The sequence below is a fragment of the Lynx rufus genome, unplaced genomic scaffold (assembly GCF_022079265.1).
Source record: "Lynx rufus isolate CCGP_SWC_20201006 ecotype Redwood Valley unplaced genomic scaffold, mLynRuf1.p SCAF_4, whole genome shotgun sequence".
NCBI classification, from domain to species: domain Eukaryota; kingdom Metazoa; phylum Chordata; class Mammalia; order Carnivora; family Felidae; genus Lynx; species Lynx rufus.
The window spans coordinates 122,343,470-122,360,261 of NW_025814856.1; the positions used below are offsets into that span (position 1 = coordinate 122,343,470).

At 43.0% G+C, this 16,792-nt stretch overlaps 1 protein-coding gene and 1 non-coding gene across 2 annotated transcripts in view; one reads left to right on the forward strand and one right to left on the reverse strand.

Annotated features, from left to right (window-relative positions):
* The first annotated feature begins 3,152 nt into the window (after positions 1-3,152).
* The window catches only part of ZNRF2 (zinc and ring finger 2), a 102,104-nt gene continuing 88,464 nt past the window's right edge, over positions 3,153-16,792 (forward strand). The window contains exon 1 of the mRNA XM_047094852.1: positions 3,153-3,663. Coding sequence (XP_046950808.1) covers positions 3,201-3,663 — 463 coding nt within the window. The 5' untranslated portion in view covers positions 3,153-3,200. The remainder of the gene's footprint in view (positions 3,664-16,792) is intronic.
* Positions 8,370-8,477, reverse strand: LOC124525196 (U6 spliceosomal RNA). Its single transcript, XR_006965419.1, has one exon. It is a non-coding gene; the product is annotated as a U6 spliceosomal RNA (small nuclear RNA).

Genomic DNA, 16,792 nt, shown 5'->3' on the forward strand with positions numbered 1-16,792 from the left:
GCAGACCAAGTGAGCTCACAAATGTGCTTTCCTTCTTTGCATCATGGCCCTCAAGGTTAGGGGTTTGATTCCACTGAGTAGCTTAGCCTGTCCTAACATGCTTTGCCTGGTGCTGAGTAACACAAAACACATGTTTATGAGCTAAATAATTAATTTCAATTTATGTTCTCTTCTATCCAACATTCAGCCTGTATATGGCCTCCTGGCCACTCATTTGTTCAACAAATACTTACCTAGAGGTTACTGTGTGCCAAGCACTGCCAATGGTGAGCAAGAAAACTACACACTTTCCATGCTCTCATGGAATTTAGTCTTGTGAGAAAGGGACATAAATCAAACAATTGCTCAAACATGTGTAACATTCCAGCTGTTATGCGTGCTATGAATGTTGGAAACCTGGTACTATAAGGGGATTTTTTTTCCTAGTTAGGAATAAATATTGAGTGCTTTCAGGTGTAATTACCATCTGAGTGAAAATGATTTAAAAATATAAGTTTGGATGTGATGATGCAAAATATAACTAAATCTGGATACAACTAAGAGTTGTATCCCAACTAAGAGTCATAACAGTTTTATTAAGTCGTTTCATTTAATAGTTTTAACTACTGAATGGCATTTGCTCCATATTATAGTTACATAAACTTTTTTTTTAACGTTTATTTATTTTGAAAAAGAGAGTGTGAGTGAGGGAGAGGCAGAGAGAGAATCCCAACAGCCTCTGGCTATTAGCGCAGAGCGTGACTGTGGGCTTGATCTCACCAATCACATGAGATCCTGACCTGAGCCAAGATCAACACTGAGTCACCCAGGCACCACTACCTAAACTTTTAAAATGCATATATAATGATGAATGTGATATCCTTTAGCTTATCAGTTGTTATCTCCTCAGAGACTTGCAAAACTCTTTTACTTTTTTTAAATCATAGTGTCTGTTACTTTTCTATATTCCTGCTGAACCAGAGTTTTACACTGAAGGCCCCATTCAGTAAAAGTTAAATCAGATCAAATCACTAAATACCTTCTTGAACTAGAACTTATTCTGGTGACCACTTTAGCCTTTCAAAATTTTCTCTGCTTACCAAGTAAACAATGGTTTCAGTAAGCTCATACATAAGATGACAGAATTTTAGATTTGCATGGAATAGTTTTGTTTTCCCATTCTCAGATACACTGATATATACGCATATGTACATACACACACTGATACATATATATTGATAAATACACATACACGTTCTCATATATATATATACATACATACACACACAATGCATCTATATCTGTACATATATTCTTCACTTCTGTTTAAAAACTTGATTCTCATACTTAAATGATGAAAATAATTACACCAATGACATTACAAATATGGGAAAAATAGATTTATTTTTACAGTTTGTACAAAAATACCGGTTGCTATTTTCACAAGAGAGGACACTTCAGCCATTTTCAAAACGAATTTCCAGACCATGCTCTGTCACCAAGATACTACATCACAGTAATGAACCGAAGATAATTTTCCTAAATTCCATTTTAGAGACATAGTGGGATCTTTTTTTTTAAAGTTTATTTATCTATTTAAGTCATCTCTACACCCAACCTGGGGGCTTAAACTCACACCCCCCACGGTCTGCCGACCGAGCCAGTCAGGGGCCCCCAGAGAAATTACTGCATTTTAAGGCTGCGGGTGCCCTAGGGATTTAATCCCAGGTCAGGAAACGAATGTCCAAAAAGGTAAAATTTGCTTACTGCATGTAAGTTATTTCTGCTCCCAGACCCAGACCCCTGGTCTCCTAAATCGGGTGTAGCTTTCTCTGCACCAGTTTTTGCTTTACTACTGAAGGTCAGGCTCGATTATCTTTCGTTCTTCCAACTGCGCTTCCTACACCATCAGTTTTATGGGATAGGTCTAATTAAGATGGAGCTGGCTTCTGCCTTCTTGGTTATTTCTTTTGTTTTCGCTGTTCATAGTCTTATCATCAATATTGCTGAACTTCTGTTTTATTAAAAAGAGATGCTCTGAATAATACCAAAGAGAACCTTAACACCCACCCAAACTGAAAGTTCTGGACCCAAGACCCAGGCATTCCCAGGCTCAGCGGGGAAAACGTGAAGCTCCTACAGCCGGTGTAACCCAGGGTCCTGGAGCCACGTGCAAGAGGAGGGGCCGCTTTCTGGTTGGCGCCCCGAGGGGCTTCATCCCTCCAATCCGCTTAGGCCCCGCGGTGAAGGAGGGGGCGCGCCCTGAGGGAGGGGGCGGAGCCAACGACCTGTCCATCACCGAGTCCACGGGTGGCAGCACCTACCACACCGCTGTACCTAGGCGAGGCGGGGCCGGGGCGGGAAGGCCGCGGCCGGGGGAGGCGGAGCCGGGCCGGCGGGAGCCAATCCGCCGGGCGGCGCGAGGGGGTGGGGGTGGGGCTACCGCCCGCGACCCAAACACCCGGCCCGGTGCACTTTGGAGCCGCGCTGCTCCTCGGCCTTCCGGTGTGAAGGCCGGGGAACCTCCTCCCCTACTGGGCACCCCCACCTTCGTGGCCCAGACCCCCCCCGCCCCTCTTTCGCGGGGGGGAGTGCGGCGACGGTTGCCGGGAAGCGCGCGCCGCCCCTCCCTTCCCTCCTCCGTCCTCCCCTCACGCGCCACCCGTTTTTCCTCTTTCTCCGTTAATAACAGCTGGGTGGCTGGGGGAGGAGGGAAGGTGGCCCCGGCGGAGTCTGGGCGGGCGCCTCCCACTCACCCGCGAGCCGCCGTGTGAGCGGGAGGATGGCGGCGGTAGTTGCGGCCGCCCGGGAGGAGGCGGTACCGAGGCCCCGGGCGCAGAGCGCGGCGGCGGCGGCAGAGAGCGGCAGCGGCCCGTCCCGGAGCACCAGAACCGAAACCAGCGGCAGCCGCACAGCCACCTGAGCCGCCCCTCCCGCCGGAGCTAGAGAGCGGCGTCCGCCGCAGCCCGACCTCCTTCCTCTCCGCCTCTCCTCGTTTCCTGCGACCTCCCGCAGGCCACCGGTCTCGCCCGCCGCCCCCGAGCACAAGAGCGCGCCGGGCGCCTACCGCCCTTCGGGGCGCGGGGCGGCGGTCCTGGACGTGCGGGCTTCTTCTTGCGCGGGTCGCGGCGCCTCGGCCCTTCCCGCTCGTTCCTGCGCTCGCTCCCGCCCTCCCGGCGCTCCGGGCGCCGCGCGCGGGCCCGGCCCGGGGCTGGGCGGACATGGGCGCCAAGCAGAGCGGCCCGGCCGCTGCTAACGGCCGCACTCGCGCCTACTCGGGCTCGGATCTACCTTCCAGCAGCAGCGGAGGGGCCAATGGGACCGCGGGCGGTGGCGGCGGCGGCGGCGGAGGGGCGCGGGCCGCGGCCCCGGGGAGGTTTCCGGCTCAGGTGTCCGGCGCGCACCAGCCCAGCGCCTCGGGCGGCGCCGCGGCGGCCTCGGCGGCCCCGCGCAGCCGCTCCCTCGGCGGGGCCGGGGGGAGCGTGGCGTCGGCGGCCCGCGCGGCGCAGTCCTCCTTCAACATCCCCAACAGCAGCAGCGGCCCGTACGGCTCGCAGGACTCGGTGCACAGCAGCCCCGAGGACGGCGGCGGCAGCAGGGACCGGCCGGCGGGCGGGGGCCCCGGCGGACCGCGCCTGGTGATCGGCTCCTTACCAGCTCACCTCTCGCCGCACATGTTTGGAGGTACGGCTCCCTCCCCTCTCCGGCTCCCCGGTTCCCTGCCTCCCGCGGGCGGCACGTGGGCCGCGGCCGCGCTGGGTTTTTACCCTTCTCCTTTTCTCCTTCAGCCTGAGCGCCGCGGCTTTGCCTCGCGGCCCGCTCGCCCCTCTGGGGAGGAAAAGCGCCGCTTAACCCTGGCGGCGCCGCTCCCGCTGCGCCCTGGGCTTTGGGTTTTAGACACTGGGTGCACCCCCGCCTCAGAGTGGGTCCCCAGCAGAGGAGGCACACGTTTTCCCCTTGGGGTGCAGGGAGCAAAGATTGTTTTTGAAACAAACCGACCCTGCAGCCCTCGTGCTTGTGGCTTTTTAGTATCAGGAAGTGAGCGGAAGACCCATTGCCAAACGTAGTGCTAACTGGGGACCCAAGTGGTGAGCGTTTTCTAAAGGCCAAGAGTCAAAGGGTCTCCAAGGAACGTGGGAGTATTTGGAAAAGGAGGGAGTTCTCTCCTTTGGACTGGCTGTTAATATAAAACTGTAATTCTTAAGTCTATGTCAGTAGCCACACCTACTGCGAGCAGTTGAATGGGTTGAATGTGTGATGAAAAAAATGCATTTTTGACTCCAGTGAACTGCGACTTTAGGTAATGGTTAATGCGAGCTCCTCTTACTTTGGAGGAGGAGGGCATTTTAAACATTGAAACCAGTTTCTTAAAGAGAGGCTGAGTATCAGGACTCTGCCCAAAAGATGCAGTAAGAGCCGAGGTGCTTCGGAAAAGCAGTGTTGACAAGAGTTCAAGAAGAGTCGCTTGTGAGAAATGGACATTTTTAATAGCGAAATGATGTGCTTTTGTGTAGAAACAGAGGAAGGGTGCACTTGATCTGAGGAAACGGAGTTTGGCCGCCTCGTGTGTTCAGTGGTGATTTACTTTACCTCAAAACGGTTAATACAGTAAATGAATCAAGAAACCCCTTCCTTCCCAGTTCATGAAAAGAAATTGAAGTTTAATCTGATTAGAGATGCTGACTATAGAAGATAAACCTCCCCATATCATTGCATTATGTTCACGAGTGAGCGCAGCTAGAACAGTGAAAACACTATCCCCTCCATTTTTGTGGCCCTTTTATTCATGTTTCCAAATGTGAGAGATTTGAGTTGAAGTGGAATGTTCAATAATGTTATTTATCTGCCCTAATGTTCTGTACTATCAATATTCATGGTAGCATAATTGAAAACGAGAATGTCATGTTTAGTTTTTTCCATGTTTTTAATGCTGCTTTGCACATTCAATATAGAATAACTCTTTACCTACCTTTATAATTTTGATACATAAGTAGAAATACTGACATTTCCTAAAATTGGGCCATTAAAAGCTTTTCCTTTTTTGAGAAAAAGAACTAGTGCCGTCCTTACTGTGGCTTGATCATAATTAACATAGTTGAAGGTTAGTTTGATCGTAATTAACACGGCTGTAGTCACTACATTGAGGAGTAACAAGAGTTTCTTGAGAATGGGAGATTAAAGAGCACCTGGGTGGCACAGGTGTTTAAGCATCTGCCTCTTGATTTCAGCTCAAGTCATGATCTCACACAGTTTGTGGGTTCCAGCCCCGTGTTGGGCTCTGCGCTGATGGTGTGGAGCCTGCTTGGGATTCTCTTTCTCCTTGTCTCTGTCTCTCTCTCAAAGTTAAATAGATAAACTTTAAAAGTTAGGGCCACCTGGGTGGCTCAGTCGGTTGGGCATCTGACTTCGGCTCAGGTCATGATCTCATGGTTCGTGAGTTCAAGCCCAGCGTCGGGCTCTGGGCTGACAGTTCAGAGCCTGGAGCCTGTTTCGGATTCTGTGTCTCCCTCTCTCTGCCCCTTCCCTGCTCATGCTCTGTCTCTTTCTGTCTCAAAAATCAACATTAAAAAAAAAAAGTTAAAAAAAATCTTAAAGTGAAAAAGCAACTGCATTTAGCAGTTATGATCATCAAAAAATGTATTTAAAAGCTTGCTAAAGGAATACGAAAAAGCCTGTCAAATTAATATCTCATTTCTTTAATGTACTGATTACTATCTCTTTTTTACGAGCTGGTAATTTCCTTTAACAAAGAGTCAGTAGATCTGTATGGGTTTATTTTCTCAAAAAAGAAAAAAAACAAAAAAACCCCTTCCATTTAGAGCAGGGGAAGGTAGTTGACATTCATGCTATTGCTATTAATTCATAGTAAATTAGCAAATGAAAAGACCTGGTTCCTAAAAGTAGAAGTAAAGCAAATTTATCTTGTTGAAGTTCCTAGTTTTGTTTTGTGCACCTAGTTTTGTTTTTTTGTTTGTTTTTAAATACCTTGGGGGTTAGGATGACTGGAGCCGAATAACACAGTAACACTGTGGAACTTGTTGTGGCAGTATTTCTTCCAGGTCTGTATACAGAATGGCATCCTAATGGCCTAAGTTCTCTGATGTATGCAGCTAATTCAGTTTTTTCTACTATGCATTTAGAACGATTCTAGTTATGTATCATTCTTGGGAAATTGGAGAAAAAGGTCAAATTATCTGTGCTTGGTAGTTTAGATGAGGAACCCCAGTTGAGAGAGCCTGGAAGGGGATCAGAGAAATTACTTGCTTCTATTGTATGGTAGGAACAAATCAGTATGCCACTACCTTGAATCCTAGTTAAGACAAGTGGATGGAGCACACTTATGCAGAAACACATCTTTGTAGTGGCATTTGATTTCATGAGATTTTTTGCTTCTATTTCAGTGGATAGGTTCATCAGGGAGATTTAATAGAAGCAGGATTTTCCTCATCCTGAGATTTAGGAAACCAGATGAATCTTATCTTCTTTTTATGTTTTTTTCAGATGATGAACCTTATTTTAAAAATTAGACTTGATTATACTTCATTTTGACTTAATTTCTTAGTATGTATTATGGTATTAATGTGTTTATTCAGTTACAGGTTGTACAGATGTTTGGGTGTATATAAAGTAAGGCCCTCTGAAAATTGAGAAAAGGAATTATTTCTGAATTAGTGTGAAGTTTTGCTGTAATTTTATAAAACTTATTTTAATTGATGTTTACATTATTCCTAATGAGAAAATACAGTGCTAATAAGATTCAAAATTGTTACTCTCTTTTAGGATGTCATGTGATTTATGGAAAAGGAAAATCTAAACGGTACCACTTTTTTTTTTTAAATATTAGTCTAACAGGTTGAATTGTTACTAGTTTCGTCATAATGAATAACCAAATTGCATGAAGTTTTCTCTGTTGGTTTTATGTTTTGAATGTGCATTTTAGCTATGTATACTTTCTTATTTCTCTCTGGAGAAAACCTGAAGAGAGGTGCTTAATCCAGATACTTTAATTTACAGAAATTCCCTAGAACTGAAGGATGTTTCTTTTGTTTTATGACTGCTGAGTTTAATACTATTAAAATGAACAAAAGCCTTCTCTTGGCTATCATGTTTGTTTTAAAACAGGTCTTCACTGATATATAGGCCAATAATTTAAAAGCCTTGGTGGCATTTTAGGATTTTTTCGGCTTTTTGTCTACATTTTCCCTATTAAGTTGCTGGTGTTCATAAAATCAGTTATTATGGGGGCACCTGGGTGGTTCAGTGGGTTAAGCATCTGGCTCTTGATCTCTGCTGAAGTCATGATCTCAAGGTTCATGGGATCGAGCCCGGTGTCAGGCTGTGTGCTGACAGTACGTAGCCTGTTTGGGATTCTCTCTCTGCCTCTCCCTCCTTTTCCCTCTCTCTCCCCCCCCCCCCATCAAAATAAATAAACTTAAAATCAATTATTGTGAGTGGTAGAATAGTAGTCTTTAATGATCCAGCAAGGATGGGGAAGGAAAATTGGAGTATACAAATATACCAGTGAATGGAGATTATTTCTGGAGAAATCATGTGGGCTTCTGTTAGAACCTATCCATGCACCTAGAAGTGACCATGTAAAATGAATTAATCTGGACAATTAACTGGTGGTACTCAATTGCTTTTGGCCTTCTAATTGGCTTGAGTTGTGTCCTTGAGTGTTTCAGTAGTCTGTAATTCAGGCGCCTCCTGTTCCTGAGGAAACTTGCTTCCTTATGTTGGAGTGTATGTTATCTCTTAACACGAATATGTTAAATAAAACCTGTATTTCCAGGCAGATTTGTTTCTCTTAATCTTCAAGATAGGTGAAGGTTTTTAAGGTAGTTGATTATCTTCATTAGTTGTTACTGAATTGTTCTCATTCTTACCAGTTATCTAGTGCCAAAAATGTTTGAATTTGGGATATTGTGATTAATCTTCCTTTGCTGAATTTTATTCAATTGAAAATCTTCGTGCAGTGTGGCAGAATAGAAATATGTGCTTTTTCCTAAGCAAAATTACACTTAAAACTACCACCTCTGTCACTTCTCAAAAGAACAAGAACTCTGGTGGTTAATATATTTTTTCACATTTTTTTTTTTAAGGATTTCTTTTTTAAAATGTTTTCGAGAAAGCATGAGTGGGGGAGGGGCAGAGAGAGGGAGAGAAAATCCCAAACAGGCTGGGCACTGTCTGTGCAGAACCTGACTTGTAGGGCTCGATCTCATAAACCATGTGAGATCATGACCTGAGCCTAAGAAATCAAGAGTTGGAGGCTGAATCTACTAAGCCACCTAGGTGGCCCAGTGTTTCTCACTTGTAATCCCACGTGTCTTTAAACACCGTAGAAGATACCTTGCATTGTATGCTTTGCTAAAGTGTGGACTCTGACCTAGAAGTTTCTGCATTGGGAATATTTTGAGTGTCATCCTTGTGCAGGGGCCATGCTAATCTTGTCTGTATCATTCCAGTTTTAGTATAGGGACTGCCGAAGGGAGCACGGGAATATTTTGACAGTTCTTTTTTTCCCTCCTCTCTTCTACCTCCAGCTTTATTTTATTACTTTTTCCCCTGGAAACTTCTCTTGACTGCAGGGTAGAAGATGGGCTGGAGGGAGGGGTGGTTTGTGTTGCACCGGGCATCATCTGATAGGAAAGCTGTCTGACCTAAGTACCTCCGATGCTTTGCTGGCTGCAAAGACAGTTGTTTCACTAAGGATGGTGCCTCCAGCAAGTCCCCAGCCCCCTCCAATTTGATTGCTTTGCCTGGTAACTAGTAAATGGGTTCTTATTTGTTTTTTGGTTACCAGTGTCATTAGATACCAGCTTTTTTTAATGTTTATTTTCGGGAGGGGGGAGGGCCAGAGAGAGAGGGGGATAGAGAATCCCACACAGGCTCTGTGCTGACAGCAGAGGCCAATGCAAGACTTGAACTCACGAACCATGAGATTAAGACCTGAGCTAAAGTTGTATGCTTAACTGACTGAGCCACCCAGGCTCCCCTAGATACTAGCTTTTAAAGTATTGATTATTTATTCTGTGTTTATAAGGAGAATTGCCTTAATATTATACTTATTGCATATACTGGGTATATGTACAATTGGGTATATTAGTAAGTTGGTTAAAAAAAAGAAATACAGGCAAAGTTTTATGTAGCAAAGTATTTTAATTTAAAAATTAAATGTTTTAATTATGCATGCACTTGACTGGTATTAACTGATGATTTAAATTTGTTCTGTACTTGTTTAAGTGTTTAGAAATTGGGGAAAACATGTCTTTTGTGTAAACAACAAAGGGTTCAGAAATACCTTAGGTTCTCATTATGTTTTCCGTGCTCCTTATTAACAAATTACTATAATTTTTTTTTTTATTACATTTTTTTATATTTTAGAGACAGAGTGCAAGCATGGGAGGGGCAGAGAGAGAGGAAGACACAGAATCAGAAGCAGGCTCCAGGCTCAGGCTGTCAGTACAGAGCCCAACGTGGGGCTCAAACCCATGAACCGCGAGATCATGACCTGAGTTGAAGTTGGACACTCAACCAACTGAGCCCCCAGGAACCCCCCCTTTTTTTTTAAATTTTAGAGTGCAAGCAGGGGAGAGGGGGCAGAGGGAGGGAGATAAAACAGGCTCCACACTCAATGCAGAGCCTGACAAAGAAGGGCTTGATCCCTCGATCCTGGGATCATGACCTGAGCCAAAATCAAGGGTCGGGTGCTTAACTGGCTGAGCCAACCAGATGCCCCAAATTACTGTAAATTTTGCTGACCAAAACAATGCATATTTATTATCTCACGGTTTCTATAGGTCAGGAATCTGGGTTCAATTTAGCGTGGTTCTTTTGCAAGACTGCAATAAAGGTATGCTAGGACTGGGTTGTTTTTTCAAGACTCGACTGGGATAGCATCTACTTTCAAGCCCCCTCTGGTTGGTAAAATTGATTTCCTCATGGTTGCTAAGCTCATGGCAGCTTGCTTCTTCAAAGCCAGCAAAGGAGAAAGTCTAGCAAGATGAACTGATGCTATACTCTTACGTAAATCCGTGCGTGTAATCACACACAGCCCGTTGCTTTACTGCTTCCACTGGTTAGAAGTCATAGGCCCTGCTCAGACTCAAGGGGAGGGAATGACAGGTGTAAATTTCAAAAGGCAGAGATCATATGTGACCATCGTAAAGTGTAACCACCTTTGGTTATAGACTTCGTTTGGCCAGTTAAAGATGGAACTGTTCTAACTTTATTTTTAAATTCATTTTTTATTTACTTTAGAAAAGTTGTAATAATGAATGTGGTAAATGTTGCTTTAGTAAACATAATTTTTTTCTTTTTTCTTTTTAAGGGCTGGCATTGTAGTTGTCAGGGGTACAAACCTGGCCTCTCTTGTGCTTGCTCAGGTCCCAGTTGAATTTGAGATTATTACATATTGTAACAAGTGCCATAATAAGACTATTACAAAATGCTTTGTAAGGTATGTTGTCTCAGGTAAGGAATACTTCACAGAGGAAGGTAACACCTGAACTGTATTTTGAAAGGTTTAGAAGTTGTATGCAGGGGAGACGCTATAGACTAAAGAATCCACAAAGCCTTGGATTTTGATAGTGTACACTGAAAGGTTTGGATTGTAGTGTGTAAGGAGGACTGATAAGAGCATGAAACTGGAAAACTCGGTTTGGACCATTTGTTGAAGGATTTTATAGTGCTGTGCCTTTGTTTTACCGAACCAACCAAGTTTTAAAGTAGCAACACTCCTATCATAGTTGATATGGATGGCAACCTTCCTGAGTACTGCAGTGTGCAGTCTGTGACACTGTTTATGACATTGCTAATCATGATTAAGTTGGTTGTTAGGAGGGGAGAGGTAGCAGGAAGATAAGCTAGGAGGACTCTTTAAATTTTTTTTATTTCAGAGAGCACGTGAACAGGCAAGTGGGGGAGAGAGAGAATCTTAAGCAGCCTCCTCACTCAGCTCAGAGCCCAACCCAGGACTCCATCTCACTACCTGGGATCATGACCTGAGCTGAAATCAAGAATCGAAAGCTCAGCTGAGCCACCCACGTGCCCCAGGCTAGGACTCTTTTAGACTGATTGGTGGAAGATGCCTAAATTGAAATTATGGCATTGGTGAAGGAGAGGAAAAGTTGGATTTGATTAAGATTTCTAAGGTAGAACCAATAGGATTGAGAGCCTGGATGCATAGTGATGTCATTAACCAATATTAAAAAAGGAAAGAAGAAATTTTAGGAAATGATTCGTTCTTTTAGGCCTGCTTAAATTTTGCGTGGTTATAGGAGTTCCATTTAGAAGTATCCTTTAAGCAGTTGGAACGTCACTAATGTAGAACATTACAAAAACTTGAGAAATAATCAGATTGTAAGTGAAGCCAAAAAATGGAGAAAATTACTATGGGATGAATATAAATTGAGGAGCAAGCATGGAGGCCTGGGGAACAAGAATTTTAAGAGATAAGCAGAGTAGGAGAAACAGCCATTAGAATTGAACCCAAGGAAAAGAAGTTGATTGAAATATTTTTTTATTATAAAAATAATATTGATTAGAAAAAATCAGAAAATACTGAAAAACACACAAAAGAAATAGCAAATCACTTGTAATCTTGCCACCAGAAATAACTAGAAGAAAATGTCGATGTCTACTTTTTCATATACATGTTTTTGGAACATTCATTCTATACTTTTCATTTTAAACTTTTCTCATGTTCTAATGTAAGATTGTAAGGCTACACATTTCCCTCTGAGAGTTGCTTTAGGTGAATCCTGCAAATTGTGAAGTGGTTTTACCTTGGAGTTAAAAATATTGCTTAATTTCTCTTGTGATTTCTTCTTTGATATATGGGTTTGATATTCTTTGATAACACCCTGTTTCCACTTCATCAGTTTCTTCCATCACTTTGAATTTTTTATAACGTGGTTTTTAATGACTGCTCAGGGTTCCAAAATTCAATCCATAAACATTTAATGAGAACCTATTTTGCCATTCACTGTCCTAGGGATACAGAAGTGAAGAAATAAAACACATGTCCCTGCTTTCAGGTACCTTATTTTCTACTCTAGGGAGACAGTAAACAAGTAAAAACATAGTGTGTCAGAGGGTGTTGAATGCAATGGGGAAAAATGGAGTGGGAAGGTGGATAGAGATTGTGGGGTGGAGGCTTGCCCCTGTTTTAAATAATGTTTTGGAGATCACCTCACTGACAAGGTTGACATTCAAACCAAGGGGAGGGAGCAAGCCATGAAGGATCTCTAGGAGAAAAGCATACCCAGGCAGAAGGAACAATTTCTAGAAAGGCCCTGAGAAATGAATGTACCTGATGTGTCCTGGGAACAGCTGTGAAACCAGTATATTTGGAGTGCAGAGGGTTGTAGGTGAGAGCAGAGAGGGGTTGGGTAGGACAGAATCCTAAAATGTCTTGTAACCACTGACCTGGTGTTTTGACTTTTGTTTTAGGGAGAGATAGGGAGGCATTTGAGAGTTTTTTGAGCAGAAGATTGACATAACTGGACTTGGGCTTAAAAAATATTTTTTTTATGTTTATTTTTGAGAGCGAGGACGCATGCACAGGGGAGAGGCAAAGAGAGAGGGAGACAGAATCTGAAGCAGGCTCTTCGCTAACAGCAGCAAGAGTGACACAGGGCTTGAACTCAAACCATGAGATCATGACCTGAGCTGAAGTCAGATGCCTAAGCCTAACTGACTGGGTCCCCCAGTGCCCCCCCCCATACTTGGGCTTTAGAGGATTACTCCGGCCACGATGTGAGAGTGGATGCTGGAGGGCAAGACTCAGGTAAGGAGTTAAAAAAAATCAGGGCAGCAGATAACAGTGGCTTGGGCCAGGGTGGTAGCGCTGGAGGCGGTGTGGACTGGCCAGATTCTTGATGTCCTTCCTGTTCTTACCAACCAGATATGCGAAGGAGGGAGAGTGAGAGAGGAGCTGGGGTTTTATACAGTTTGTTTGCAGTGGGCGCTGTCACCGTGTACTATTGCTGTCAGAACCCTGACTCACAAATGTTTTATGTTTCTCCAGTCACTTCTTAAAAATTTATCAGAGATGTGGCATTGTTTGAACCAAAGGTATGCATTTGTTCAAGGCATTTGATGTTTATTGCTGAATTGCCCTTTGGAAAGGGCTGCTTCTTCAAGCAAGGTATAATTTCAGGACTATCTGATTTTTTTTTTTTTTCTCCCCATGAAAACTCCAGTGAGGTTTTTTAATACTTAAAGTGAATTTTGAGTAATGTCTGTCAGTCATTATTGTGTTCAGTGCCCGTTTTTTAATAATAAATTTAGTGTATCAAAAAAGAATAAGTACATTCCATCATTTGAATTTAATGAATTCTGACATCTTGTATATCCTAATTTTTGTTTGAATTCTGATTAGTCTGTGATAATGTGTCAATTCTATTTGTATACATATGAGCTGAGAAAAATAAACCATATACTGTGCATAGTGAGTTATTACATGTAATTCATTTCAAAGAACCAGCTTTTGGTTTGAATAAATTTTACCACTTTTATTATTGATTTTTTTTAAAATTTTTTTTTAACGTTTATTTATTTTTGAGACAGAGAGACAGAGCATGAATGGGGGAGGGTCAGAGAGAGGGAGACACAGAATCCGAAACAGGCTCCAGGCTCTGAGCTGTCAGCACAGAGCCTGATGCGGGGCTCGAACCCACGGCCCATGAGATCATGACTTGAGCCGAAATTGGAAGCCCAACCGACTGAGCCACCCAGGCGCCCCTATTATTGATTTTTAAATTTCATTAGTATTCTTTTCTTTCTCATTTTGTAAAGTTAATTTTGCTCTTTCTCCTAGCTTTTCTTAAATTTTATTTTTTTTTAAAAATTTGTTTAATGGGGTGCCTGGGTGGCGCAGTCGGTTAAGCGTCCGACTTCAGCCAGGTCACGATCTCGCGGTCCGTGAGTTCGAGCCCCGCGTGGGGCTCTGGGCTGATGGCTCAGAGCCTGGAGCCTGTTTCCGATTCTGTGTCTCCCTCTCTCTCTGCCCCTCCCCCGTTCATGCTCTGTCTCTCTCTGTCCCAAAAATAAATAAACGTTGGAAAAAAAAAAATCTTTAAAAATTTAATGTTTTATTATTTTTGAGAGACAGAATGCTAGTGGGGGAGGGGCAGAGAGAGAGGGAGACACAGAATCTGAAACAGGCTCCAGGCTCCGAGCTGTCAGCAGAGAGCCCTATGCGGGGCTCAAACTCACAAGCTGTGAGATTATGACCTGAGCTGAAGTCAGATGCTTAACCAACTGAGCCACCCAGGCACCCCTAATTTTTTTTTTAAGTAAGCTCTACACCCAGTGTAGAATTCACGACCTTGAGATCAAGGGTTGTGTGCTCTACCAGAGCCAGCCAAGTTTCTTAGTTCATTTTATTTTTCATTTGTTCTTTTTTTAATGATAAAAACAGTAAGGCAATGATTACCCCCTTGGTACATATAAGTAGTCACTTCCCATAGCTTTACATACTTAGTATTTTCACTGTCATTAAATGAACTCCCTTGAGAAATAATTTTGTTCACTACATTTATTTATTAGTTTTTAAGTTTATTTATCTTGAGAAGGAGTATGCATGGGATAATGGCACAGAGAGGGAGAGAGAGAATCCCAAGCAGGTTCTGTGCTGTCAGCGCGGAGCCTGATGCAGATTCAATCTCATGAACGATGAGATCGTGACCTGAGCCAAAATCCAAGAGTTGGTCACTTAACTGACTGAGCCACCCAGGTGCCCTTTGTTCACTACATTTAGATTTTTTTTTCTTTTAGCGAGGAGTTAAAGTGTGGCTTTAACGTGTTTTGGTGGGAAATTTACTGTTGTTCTTACTGCCCTTTTGTTATTTCTAGTGTTCCCTAGAAGTGTTGCATTGTGGTCATAGAGTTTTAAGACTTTTTCAGTGGCAAATGATAGAAACACAATGCAAAATAGCATTAAGTGGGAAGACGATATTACATGTGTTGGAATGGTTCTGTGTTCATGCACTGCATATTTGGTAGGTCCTTTCAATCTGCTAACTCTGGTCTTTCATTTTGGGTAGTTTTTAAAAATTATTTCTGTGATTATTTCTTCCACCATTTTCTTTTCTCATTATTTCAGTGTTGGATATAGAGTGATCCTTTGCCTTATCTTTTTTATATCTTTTTGTTCTTTAGGGGGGATTTTTCCCCCCAGCTTTTATCTTCTAACCCTTTAGTTGATTTTTGTCTGTTTCTGTAATCTTTTAAAATTTCCGAGAGTTTTTTGTGAATTTTTTCATACATTTTGTTTGTGTTTTGTTGGTACAACATCTTTTCCTAAGACTATTAATGACATGTGTTTGTGTGTATGCATATGCTTTTTTTACCCTCCCAATTACTCAGTTTCTTCCCAGTTGCCTTTTCTGTTTGACTTCAGTCTTTCATTGGGTTCTTTCTTCAAATGTTTGGTGATCGTTGGTTGGTTATTCACTCATTTTTAAAGCACTAAAAAGCTGATTGGAAGCTGTCTGAACACCTAGGGTTATCTGTGCCCTTTTTCTTAGGAGTTAAGAAATTCCTAAGAATTAGTGTCTTTTTCTCTTGAATTGGTCATATTTTCCAGAGTGGCTTCTCTCCCTCCCTCCCTCCCTCCCTCCCTCCCTCCCTCCCTCTCTCTCTGGCCTGGAGGATGCACTTTTTTATACCTCTATTCTAGGAGCAGAGGAGAAGAAAGTCAGGACTGTTAACACTCAGTGTGGTACTTTTCACTTAATTTTCATATTCGTTATCAGTAGGGACCTCTGCATGTCACTATTCCTGTTGTCCCCAAGTCCAGAAACTTTTCTCCCTCCAAATAACAAACCTCCAGTCTAATGCCAGGGTTGGGATGGGATAGCTGCCTAGTTGCTGCAAGTCAGGGAGGACAACTGGAAAGAGACTTGGAGTAACTCTCTTTTTAGTCCTTTTCTCGCGCCTGCCACTTCATGTGGCTGCTGTAAATCTGGTTGCTTTTCTGCTTTCCTAGTTCTGTGATGAAAGTTGCCACTGCTTTTCTTTCTGTAGTCTAACGATAACCCTTTTATCCCCTCTATCTTTTATAGGCTTATTTCCTTGAAAAAAATACATTCTTAAAGATTTTAGTAGGATGTTTGAACTGAGCAGAGGCTGATAAATATGTTTAGGCAATTGTCTTTAACTGGAAGTCCTCTTTTTTTTTTAATTGCCTAAGAAATATGAATCCATTTTTATGAAATTTTGACGGTTCAGATAAAATGAAAGTCACTTTCACTCCCCTGGTGATGCATTCACTCCCCAGATGTCACTATTATGATTGTTTTGTATGTGTACTTCCTAACTTTTTGGTAAATTGATTCACATACTTGGAGAAAAACGGTTTCATTTGTATGAAATTTTGTGGTAGAGCTTATTGACAAGACCAGCGGGGGCGTACTATCTTCTGAAACCTGTTTTTTTCTCTTTAATGGGTTTAGGAACTTTTTATGTGGGAGGACATATGAGTGTAACTCTTCTGTAACTGCCGCATACTTACTATTCCATAATCTGCATATATACTATAGTTTAACCCTTCTTCTGTCGGTAAGCGTTTAGGACGTTTACACTTCACCAGTGTTGTAAAAAAACACCTTTATGAATATGTGCACATGTATGGATCTTTCTCAAACATCAGCCCTCTGGAATTAATGTCAGACTCCAGGTTTAAGGGCACTGTCTGAAGACTGCCCTCACTTCAGATTCAGTTACCTTTTGGGGTTCCCAGGCCATCTGTACTTCTGATCAGCTGACTACAAATTTGGAGGAACTGGGGTGGCAGGGGAAGGTC